Below are 11,691 nucleotides of genomic sequence, written 5' to 3'. Positions count from 1 at the left end.
TTTAAAGTTCATGCGGAAGAACTAGAACTCCAGATGAGCTAGAGGAATCCCGATAGAGATGGTTGTTCCCAAAGAAGGCTGTTCCCGAAGACGGCTGTTCCCGAAGACGGCTGTTCCCAAAGACGGCTGTTCCCAAAGACGGTTGTTCCTAAAGATGGTTGTTTCTAGAGATGGCTGTTCCTAAAGATGGTTGTTCCTAAAGATGCTTGTTCCTGAGGATCAACCATTGTTCCCGAGGAGCACTTGTTCCCGAGGAACAACCAATATGAGGAGCACTTATTCCCGAGGAACAACCAACATGCGGAGCACTTGTTCCTGAGGATCAACCATTGTTCCCGAGGAGCACTTGTTCCCGATGAACAACCAACATGCGGAGCACTAGTTCCTGAGGAACAACCAACATGCGGAGCAGCATGAAACATGAAGACAAGAAACAAGAGTTTATTTTCTAGGATTCATGTGAGTATGTGGAAACGTGAAAGGTAATGGAACAAGGTATCAAAAGGAACTCGTGGAACTCGTGTTTAGGAACTTGGTCTGCATCCTAAATATAATGTCAGTATGCATTAATCTAATTGTCAGTAAGTTTAGAATATAAACGTGATTTAGGATAGTTTATTTAAGAGTTTTAATTTGATTAAAAGTCCTTAAATAAATAGGTAATTGACTAAGTCTAGGATTCTTAATAAGATAAATATGTTTTATATTTTGGAATTAATTAGTTAATTAATTAGAGTCCTATTAAGTTGGGTATCTTGGAATTAACTAATTAATTAATTACAGTCCTATTAATTTGGGTATCCTAGGTTAGTCAAATATTAATTTACGTTCATCAGTAGATTAATTAGGTAGGCTCCTATTAACTTGGGAATCCTATGAAATCAGTTATTAAATCACGTTTAATATATCACGTTTAATATACCTGACATATTAATTATTGATGTTAGGATCACGTCTAGAAACTAGGATGCATTACTTGGTATTAGCTTGTTCCCAAGTACATTATATCCACGCTCATATACCACGTTCTCATCAACTATAGAGGTCATGGGTACATGCCTAGGAACATGGGAATATGGCTGTTAGTTGAAGAGATTATGGGGAAAGCAGTTAGGAGTTCCAACACTATAAAAGAGGATCTTAACATTCATTCCAAGGTGTCTGACTTCTCAGTCATTCAACAAAGTATGGTTTACGTGGAAGGTAATTAAAGAAAATATATTTGTTCCACGTTTATGAGTCAGTTCCTCAGTTCTAAGTTCCTTCAGTTCCTACACTAAAGTTCTTGTTCCTTTACAGTTCTTCTACGCTTCTCATATATTGTAACAGGTTTGGGTTAGGAACTTGAGTGAGTTCCTATTGTATTTGGAAAGGCTTTGAGTGAAGTCTTGAGAGAGTATTAAACACAACTAAGCGTGAATGTTATACTCTTTGTATGGGATCCTAAGTTCACGGGGAACTTGGGTTGATAGAGTTTCCAATTAAGTTAGTAACAGGGTCGTTCGCTTGATGAATGAGAGCTCGTCGTTAAAATCCCCCGTGGTCGTGGTTTTGTCTTCTTGATAATTTTCAAGAAGATTTCCACGCTAAATTCTCTCTTGCATTATTTTCTATACTTGCTTTTAAGTTTCTTTTATAATTCCGCAAAAAGTTAGAAGCAAGTTCCAAATTACAATTCACCCCCCCTCTTGATGGGCGTTTGATGAATTACAGCAAAACTCGGGGGCATTTAATGAAATTTCCGATTTTAGTTCATTATGATCAAACTTTAGTTTAATAACTTAGCACTTAGGTGTCCACATAAGATATCCATAATAAACGTATGAAAATTGTTAAAAGATTTATAAAACGTTAGAACATAATTACGTATATATCAAATCAGATTTTAAAAGTATCTGCACACATTGCGTGCATAGAATACTAGTCCAATATGCCCTAAGCCTCTAACCCGATGCGGGCGCCAAAATAGAAAACAACAATCGTGCAGCACACTATCGCTCCTCATTCCCTTTTCTCGCAAGCTTCACTAAATTCTCTTTTTCAAAATTTCAACTTCCTATAAAATCAATACCCTTTGGGCTTTTCCCCCTAAACTCAACAACTCAAGAAATGGCGAGCAACATGAAAGTTGACGAACTTCGAGCCGAACTCTCCAAACGCGACCTTGACACTTCCGGTACTAAACCCACTTTGGTAAGCTCCATTTCCTCCTTGTCTAGAATGTCTACAACACTGATCGACAAGTGTTTTGCCTTCCATTACTAAGTTAATACTCGTACCATATTCGGAAATTTTAATTGATGTTTATGTTTAACTCGTAGAGCTCATATATCATAATCGTTTGACGAATTGAGGTTTTTGTAATTCTAGGTGAAGAGGTTGGAATCAGCTCTTCGCAAAGAAACCAAGCAATTGGCGGCGAAAGATGAGTCTGGTTCGACGAAGAAGAGAGACAGAGAGAATGATGATTCAAAGGAAATTGGAAATGTTGTTGATGAAATTGGTGAAATTGAGAGGTTTCAAGGGATGACTGTTCAGAAATTGCGCAAAGAAGCTTCAATTAGAGGACTTTCTACTAGTGGAACTAAGAAGGAGCTTGTTCAAAGGCTTTGTGATTCTTCTGCTGTTGATGGAATTGGTATAATGCTCACCATTTCCTTGCCAATTTGAGTTTATAGTTTATGAATTTCGAGTAATTTTGTTTTTGTTTTGCTCAATTGATATCATTTCTTTTGTTTTTTAGATAGTTAATCAGAATTTGTATTATAATCTCATGTGATATGCAAAAGCATGATTTTAGCATTTTTAAGAAACTTGAAATTGAATTACACATTGATACCGAATAAGACCTTAACTATGTTTTGATTTTAAAAACCCTCGTTAGGACTTATGAAGGAATTTGGTTGATTCATTTGGATTCTTTGGAACTCTAACTTGTAAGGACACTGATGTCTCATTTTTGGATGTTGATGGCATACGGAGGTTTTATGAGTTGGAAATTGAAAATGCTAATGTCCAATGATATGTAGTCGATATGAGGCTTATTTGATTATATTGATGTTTATGCTTTCTCACAACCAAAATTTGCTAGATACAAAATGTCTACTTAATAGTTGAAAGTAGGTCCACTCTTTACTTTGGTGATAGTACATAAGATTTAGGAGCTAATATACCCTTGTTCCAAATATAGGTCACTTTAACTAATCCAAGTAACTACTAGTACGAATTAAGAACCAGTTAACCTTGTTGAAATTGCATGGGAATCATAAATGGTTACAAAATATTGCATTGTTCATAGAAGATTACCTACAATCCTACATAGATGTTATAAAGTCAATTAGAACTTTGTTGTAACGACTCTTATCTTGGGTCAAAGTGAGAATCTCTACGGAAATTGAACATAATTAAGGATAAAGGTTGAAAGGTGAAACCTTGATGAGTTGGGGTAATACAACAGAATGCACACTAACTTCAAGTTCCATTGATTGATATTGTTGTCCTGTTTCTTGTCCATGATTTGCTATTTTAATGTTGTATTGTTGTGGTTGTATGTCAAGGTAAAGGAGAAGGAGAAAAACAAGACGAAAAAGTGGTAGAAGAGGTTAAGAATGAAGATGAAATCAATGATGAATCAAAGGAAATTGGAACTGGATCTGATGAAATTAGCGCATTTAAGAAGTTACAAGGGATGAGTATTCAGAAATTGCGCAAAGAAGCTTCTATTAGAGGAGTTTCCAGTAGTGGAACCAAGAAGGAGCTTGTTCAAAGGCTTTGTGACTCTGATGCTATTGATGGATATGGTATAAATTTCACCATTTCTTACCAATTTCCGTGAATAATTTTCAATTTAGAGTAACTTTTTTTTTTTTGGTAATGCTTAATTGACAAATTTCTATTAGTTTTTAGATAGTTGATTGGAAATTAGATGATGTGATATTCAAAAGCATGATTTTAGTTTTTAAGATAACCCAAAATTGAAATTCACATTGATACTAAATGAGACATTACAAGACTTTAAGGGAAGTAAACTCTTGTCTCTCAGGAATCGAAAGGGCTATCTGTAAAAGTTGGTTGACTCATTTCAGTCATTTGGCTTCTCTGCAACTTAATCTTGTAACGACATCGAGGTTGCATATTAGAACGTGGTGGTTTTATGACTTGGAACTTGAAAATGTCTAATGGCCGGATATTAAAATCAACTTTCACAGGTGGGAAATCTGTAGTTTAAATGCAAAAATTGCTGTTTGTGCCTTCTAATAGACCAAATTTGCTGGATACAATAATGTCTACATGAAATTATGTCTACTAATTACTACAAAGTACAAAGGAGCTAATATACTCCTTGTACCAAATGTAAGTCACTTTAATCACATATTAAAAATTGGACTAAGCTAGTTGAAATTGCGTTGGTTCGTAAAATGGTTCTATGTGATCGTTTGGTTGAAGGTAGGAAGTCATATTACCTAGGAAGTTGTTAATCCCTTGTATATGCATTTTTTATTTAGTTGATCATGGGAAGTTTTAATTCCCACGAAAATTCCCACTTACCCAGAAGGACCTAGGCAAGCAACTTCCTCTATCTTATGAGAAGTTGAACTTTCTAGGAAGTGCACTTCCATGTTTTCCCGACAAAACAGCTTCACATTCTTCCTATTCTTAGGAAATTTTCACTTCTCATGTGTCTTGATGTCAACCTAAAAAACACTATCTATTGTGTGGTTTATATAAGATTGCCATTACCTACAATCCTACATTGATGTTAAAGGGTGATGTTTTCTTTTGCAATAATATTTTACACTGAATCATATTGGTTCGTTAGAACTTGTGTCTGAGTGTAACGACCTTTATCTCCAGAATTCCACTATTTCAGTTTCCAACGATACATTTATTTTTCCTTTTGCTTGGTCATGATTTTCTATTTTAATATTGTGGTTGTATGTCAAGCTAAAGGAGGAGAAGGAGAAGAAGATAATCAAGACAAAAAGGTGGTAGAGGAGGTTAAGAAGGAAAAGCTGGTGAAAGCAACAAAGAAAGGTTCAGCTGTCTTGGATCAATGGCTTCCAGACCATATAAAAAGTTCATATCATGTTTTGGAAATGGTAACTTTCATTTTCTATACTAAGTTCATGTAAGCAGTGAGTCGTTTATTTGAGGGAAAATATAGTTGGTAAGAACCACTTTAGGTGCTCATATTGTGGACTTCTATGATGTTAGGGTGACGCGATTTATGATGCCATGTTGAACCAGACCAATGTAGGGGATAACAACAACAAGTTTTATATGATTCAAGTTCTCGGTGAGTTTTAGAGTTTGTTCTCTAATTTGGTATGCTGAAGATTATTATGTTTGAGTCAACATATGCCATTTCTTCATGTTGTTACACTTGTTGTTTCACTTAATATCATTCATCTTCATTCCAGTCGCCTTTGAGGCTTTAAGTAAGGACAAAAAGGGCAGAGAGAAAATAGAGCACAAGAGGAAGAAAAAACAAAGTACTCATAGTGTGTGATTATTGGGCCCCTTTGAATGAAGCAACTTCTCATTCTCAGAATGAATATCAAAATGCTTGGTGCTGACTGCTGAGTGATCAATATCCAATAATGGTCTGATCAGATTTATTGAGAGCAATCTTTTCTTAAAGTTAGTTATAATGATGAATAAGTTGCTTTTGAAGTTTAATTTTTTGTTGAGTACTGTTTTAACTTTTAACCTTAAATATGAAAAGGTTCGCAGTCCTAAAAAAGAGGATGGGAGTTCAAATTATTAATTGAAGTACTATAATGTTGATCTGTTTGTAATGTTATTGATCTATTTGATTTGTATCTGCGAACCTATGCTTCACACACGTTCACTACTCAGCACCATTTCATTTACCTGCTTCTTGTACAAGTGCAGAAGTTGATGGTGGTGGCACATACATGGTTTACAATAGATGGGGTAGAGTTGGTGTGAAGGGTCAAGATAAGCTGTTTGGTCCCTATTCATGTCGGGAAACTGCTATACAAGAGTTTGAGCAGAAGTTCTTGGCCAAGACGAAAAATTATTGGTCCAATAGAAAAGTTTTTGTTTCTTACCCAAAGTGCTACACTTGGTTGGAAATGGATTACAGTGAAAAGGATCAGGTATGGGTTGAATTCAGTTTCTATCGTGTTGAAAAGTGAAACTGCTATTGTACTATCTGAATAATGTGTATGCATTTTTTGTCTTGAAAACTGTGTGGTGGATATTGGAGACTGCGTCTACTTTTATGCATATATGTGTGGTATGCTTGAGAAGTTACCATATACTCATATAGTGGACTAGTTACTCCGTATTAAGTTAGGTTTGGGATATGGCATTGCAGCTTTTGTTGCTGTTTTATAATATAAACCTGTGTTGGCTGGATGTTCATTTATCCTGATCTCGAAAAATAATGTTCACTTTCTCTTTCAGGACCAAGAAAAGCCTTCATCTTCTTGTACAAACATTCAGCCTCAGGAAAGCAAACTTGAGCCACGTATTGCGAAGTTCATTTCTCTTATATGTAATATCAGCATGATGAGGCAGCAGATGATGGAAATAGGTCAATATCTTGATTACACGATTTCCCATCCTGGTTTTCTTTAGGGATAGCAGAAAATTGAGAATGTACTGTTACTAAAGTTTTATAATACTCCCTCTGTCCCTTAATACTTGCACCGTTTTGACTTTTTGCACTATTCACATAATTCACTTTGACCCTATTTTATTTCTAGTATATGAAAATAAATGTTAGTATATAATATATTGTTAGCTTCATCTTAATATGTATTTTCAATTATTAATATTTTTATAAGTTTTTATAATATGTAGTTAAAGATATTGGTGGTCAAAGTTATGCATTGGCAAGCGTGTCCAGTCAAAACGGTGCGAGTATTAAGGGACGGAGGGAGTATGTGCTAAGAAGTTGTTCCTGGAGTTTTCCATTGCTAAATCTTCAATGAACTTCTTATTCGGTTATCTGATGTTCAATTTCTCTCCTGTGGGGGGAGGGGGTTGTGATATGCTGGTCTCACAGAAATAAAATTGGAACAGAGCACTCTTGTTTTCTTCTTAATCAACCTTTTATTTTGTCCTGTTTTAATTACATTTTCTTATATATTTTCCTGTATATTGTCCAGGATACAATGCCGAGAAATTGCCTCTTGGGAAGTTAAGCAAGTCCACAATTTTAAAGGTATATCTTAAATTTTATTGTTCAAAGGCTTGGTTTGTTGTAGCAATGTAACATTTTAGTAGACCTTGAAGTTTTCCTGTTTATGTAGAAGCATTTGTTGTTAGTTGATAACTGCTGATTGTTGTAATAATATTACTCAGTATAATACTTATGTTAGCCGTAAAGAACCTGAGTTCCTCTTCCCCCCAAAAAGAAATGATGATACCCTTGTCTAGTTGATTATTATAGAATAATTTAGATGTGATGGTAAATGTGATAATATTCATGTTCGGAGTAAATACTAATGGTTAAGATGTTCACATTGATGAGCATATCAAGGCCCAAAAATATGGAATTTTGTACTAGTATTTATTTGACAATCCTAGCACAAGTTAAACAACTATTAAAAGTACCCAATCTTCCCTTGGTTCCTTCTTTCTGTTCCATAATTTCATACAAATAACAGTTATTTTTATGCTGGTTATTCATATGTTTGTTTCAAAGAGATTTCATTTTGATTTGGCAATTGACTTAAAAGTTAATGCCCCCATGGTAAAGTACGACGTTCAGCATCACTTCAATTGTTTGATAAAATTTTGTTTAAATAGTCTCCTGCATAACTTATGCACCCAACTTGATGTCCAGTTGCTTGTTCCTGTTGCCTGTATGTAGGGTTATGATGTTTTGAAGAGGCTTTCTGATGTCATTGGCCAATCAGACAGAAAGCTAGTTGAGCAATTAAGTGGGTGAGTCTATTCTCGCCACGGGTATATCCTTGATCATTTCTTGACAGAATTGGTCAGCCTCTATATAGGAATATGCTCATTGTTTGTTAACTTCATTTTATGTCAATTATTGTAGTATAATTTTCTAGAGGAAATTCTGAGCTGTATGGAAAAGAATTTTTATTTCAAGGTGCTCTTACTTATGAATCGTTTCTTTTTCAGGGAATTCTATACAGTCATTCCTCATGATTTTGGCTTTAAGAAGATGCGTAAGTTAATTTTGCTCATCAGGGTGGGAAGTATCTATAGTTTGATGTCAATATTTTGGCCCTCTCTTTATTTTGAAGTTCCATGCTTGTGTATCAGTTAGAACTTATGCACTGTTTTGGAGTGTGGCCTTAGCTAAGCTTTCTTCTAATTTGATATTTCAGGTGAGTTTGTCATTGACACGCCTCAAAAATTGAAAAGCAAACTAGAAATGGTAAACTTTTATAATAGCGACCACTAACTTCTTGTTGCTTTGTTTTTATCTGGTTCCCTTGGTAATTTGTTTATTATGAATTTTTGATGGTCTAGCTTTTCATTGGCCGAATCCTCCAAATTTCGAGTTTGGTTAAACTATTATTTGATGGAGATATGTCTGTTTCTCACTGTTTCTAAAGGGCGTTGCTGCTGCTTTAATATAGGTCGAGGCATTGAGTGAAATTGAGCTCGCGACAAAATTGTTGAGTGATGATGTGGGAATGCAGGTACGCATTTGCCTGATTTTTTTTTTAATTCTCAATTTGTATATTTATGATAGCTCTTGTCCAGTTTTATTGGTGCAAGTTGTGATCTGCTCGTCATGATAATTCCAACATATTTGGCTTCTTGATCTTATTTTGATTTTTAATAAGTATCTTTTTTTGTCCTGTCATGTGTCTAATAATGGACTTTGAAATGTGTAAGCAGGATGATCTCTTGTATGCTCAGTATGGACGACTTAATTGTGAATTGATGCCTGTAGAAGTTGATTCAGAAGAATTCTCCATGGTACAGCATTTATACCATACTTTTAGTAGTTCAAAATTGTGGTTTGTGTGGCATGCTTCCTGTGGGCAGTGGGAAATTATGATATTACAGTATGCTATGCTTTTATGTATAAGCTCCTGAAAGAGATTACCTACAATGTTGTCAAGTACAGAGTTATACTCCTCCCTTCATGACTGGTGCTTTTGAAGAGCTCTCAAGCATTTGGGTTGTAAAACGTCGGATGTGAATGTTCACTTTCACACTAGTGAATCCTGTTGGTATTATGTATAGCGTGGATAAATATTACTCCAGAAGTTCAGGGTTATGAATGGACTATTTCTCTTTTCAGATCCAGAAGTATACAAAGAATACTCATGCCAAAACACATTCAAATTATACTGTAGATATTAATCAAGTATTTAGAGTGTCAAGAGGGGGAGAAAATGAACAGTTCAAAAAGGTAAATGCTTAAACCTCTACTACTGATTTATGTTGAATTATGTTTACTCCAGATGTCGGCTGTTGAATGTTTATAATAATATGGCACCAATTTCAATGTCTGTATCTACTCTAAATACTCGCTTTACTTTTCTGACAGTTTGCAAGTACAAAAAATAGGATGCTTTTGTGGCATGGTTCTCGGCTAACTAACTGGACGGGAATTTTATCTCAAGGTAACACTAAAGTCTGCTGTTTTTTGCTTCTCAAAAAGTTACAATTAATGTTTCTTTTATAATGTACCTACTTATGCTTCACTATACACAGGGTTGCGCATTGCTCCACCTGAAGCACCTGTAACAGGATATATGTTTGGCAAAGGAGTCTATTTTGCTGATATGTTCTCCAAGAGTGCAAATTACTGCTATTCCAGTTCCAGTGCTCCTACTGGCGTTCTACTTCTGTGCGAGGTACTTATAACCTTATCAGTTATCACTTCAAAAGAATTTTAACTGCGAAAATTCTTTTAGTAAAAGGATCTAGTTGAGTCACATTTTGGATGGAATTGTAATCAATGTGTTACTGATTTTCTTAGCTTTGACTTCACAAGTGTATTCTGGTTTTTGCATTTGTTAAAGGTTATTTAGATAGGTTAACACACCCAGAAAGGATTAGTGCCTTAAATAATCTGGTTTCTTTTAAACAACTAATTAAAACTACTACTGTTGGACTTTAATGGTTAACTAACTTTATCTTCCATCTATATGGTTATGGTACTGTTTCTTCCATTTTCCTTCAGGTGGCACTGGGTGAGATGGAGGAACTACTTCACTCAAACTACAGTGCAGATAAATTACCAGCAGGGAAGCTAAGGTGAGGCCTATATGTTGCTTGTAGGAACTCCTAAATTTAAATCCGCTCCCTACACTTCCCACCTTTTCCATGCCCAAAAAACCGAAGGAAATAAAAGTTGAGTTGCTCCATGTAAAAGTAATGTCCCAAATTCTTATCCACTTGCTTTTTGCTTTGCATTTCATACAAATCTATCTCGTGGAAATGCATATAGAGACCAAAAGCTTATGTTTGGAAAATTATTGTTATTATTTGAATGCTATGTTTAAATTAAGTATCCTTGTGATTGAATTGGTCTTGATCTCTAGAATGGTACAAGGTCCAGGGTGTTTCTCTGTGAGATCTAAGATCAAAATCTTGAAACTCATTTATCTTGGATGTGAGAATTTAATTAATTAAACAATCCTTAAAATGTAAATTATGTTTGGCAGCACGAAAGGAGTTGGTTCAACTGCACCAGATATGTCTGAGGCCCAGGTGCTGGACGATGGTGTCGTTGTCCCCTCTGGAAAGCCAGTACAGAAGAAAGATGCCAAGGTGAGCAGCTAATACTTATTCAGCTGAATAACAACTCTACCGTTGAGTGTCGCATACTCTCATATACTACCTTGTACAGTTTTGACACCTGTTTTCTCGTTTATAATTCATTTCAGGGAAGTCTACTGTACAACGAGTACATAGTTTACAACGTAGATCAGATAAGAATGCGATATGTTATTCAAGTCAAATTCAACCATAACCGGTGAGGAGCTTCAAGATTGGATATGTCATATGTAGTACAAGATAAGAATGTGCTGTGTTAATTGTTATCTTCATTTTTGGAAAGAGGATCTCAGAACGATGACCACTTGAATACACTACTGTCTGAAGACTGAAAGATCTGCTATTTTGCAATGCGCGCATGTAAAAATGTAGTTTGATCAGAAACGTATAAATGTTGAATGGACAGTTTAACGGGCAACCCTAACTACCCTGTAACCGATTTTCAAGTCTCATGTACAGTGTAGTTGAAAAGCTTGTTTATGTTAGTAAGACTTATTATAATTACACACATCATAACGAAGTAATTACTATGTCAACAAAACGAAGAAAAACCTTTAACAAAAATTTATATTTTTGATCGAAAAGCCTCGTAAAGTTTTATTAGAATGTGTACAATAGACAATTTGTTATCAATAATTTTTAAATAGACAATTCCGGATTGAATTTTTAAAAAAATTGAAGTTTTGATATGATAATTATTTAAGAAAATGTATTTCACAATAGTCCAAGTTTAATGTGTTGTTAGAGATGGCCACGGGCCCACCCAACACTAAATTGGTCCAACACGTTCGACACAAGAGGTACACTAATGAAACAAGGGATGTGTATTAACACCACTTTTTTAGAATTTGGCACGAGCTACTAATAAGAATTTTTTTTTATTGTTAAACATTAAAGAAGAGAAAATAAAATAAGGGGTGGTGGAGGCTACATATTTTTTTATTCTTC

General features: G+C 35.1%; 1 protein-coding gene across 2 annotated transcripts; it reads left to right on the top strand.

Annotated features, from left to right (window-relative positions):
- The first annotated feature begins 2,006 nt into the window (after positions 1 to 2,006).
- On the top strand, positions 2,007 to 11,247 carry LOC110779033 (poly [ADP-ribose] polymerase 2). 2 transcript variants are annotated; one of them, XM_021983566.2, is made up of 19 exons: positions 2,007 to 2,193; positions 2,371 to 2,638; positions 3,558 to 3,800; positions 4,951 to 5,099; positions 5,215 to 5,296; positions 5,896 to 6,122; positions 6,433 to 6,562; positions 7,140 to 7,195; positions 7,847 to 7,920; positions 8,122 to 8,168; positions 8,331 to 8,380; positions 8,586 to 8,648; positions 8,851 to 8,931; positions 9,260 to 9,370; positions 9,509 to 9,584; positions 9,676 to 9,818; positions 10,148 to 10,221; positions 10,632 to 10,737; positions 10,854 to 11,247. In XM_021983566.2, exons 1-19 carry the CDS (start codon positions 2,110 to 2,112, stop codon positions 10,944 to 10,946), a joined length of 2,157 nt encoding a protein of 718 aa, XP_021839258.2. In that variant the 5' UTR covers positions 2,007 to 2,109; the 3' UTR covers positions 10,947 to 11,247. The 2 variants fall into 2 exon arrangements, with proteins under 2 accessions (XP_021839258.2, XP_021839257.2); XM_021983565.2 differs by having other exon boundaries at positions 2,009 to 2,193; positions 4,945 to 5,099.
- Positions 11,248 to 11,691: the final 444 nt, after the last annotated feature.

This window comes from Spinacia oleracea, chromosome 6 (assembly GCF_020520425.1).
Source record: "Spinacia oleracea cultivar Varoflay chromosome 6, BTI_SOV_V1, whole genome shotgun sequence".
NCBI lineage: Eukaryota > Viridiplantae > Streptophyta > Magnoliopsida > Caryophyllales > Amaranthaceae > Spinacia > Spinacia oleracea.
The sequence above is the reverse complement of the archived record's forward strand: the minus strand, read 5'-3'. Positions and strand labels throughout refer to the sequence as shown.

What these genes read in the sequence shown, in the direction of transcription:
- LOC110779033 (XM_021983565.2), top strand. Translation starts at nt 2,110, where the DNA reads ATGGCGAGCAACATGAAAGTTGACGAACTTCGAGCCGAACTCTCCAAA. An exon ending in ATTACAGTGAAAAGGATCAG is followed by an intron (nt 6,123 to 6,432) that starts GTATGGGTTGAA and finishes TTTCTCTTTCAG; the next exon opens with GACCAAGAAAAGCCTTCATC. An exon ending in AAAATGAACAGTTCAAAAAG is followed by an intron (nt 9,371 to 9,508) that starts GTAAATGCTTAA and finishes CTTTTCTGACAG; the next exon opens with TTTGCAAGTACAAAAAATAG.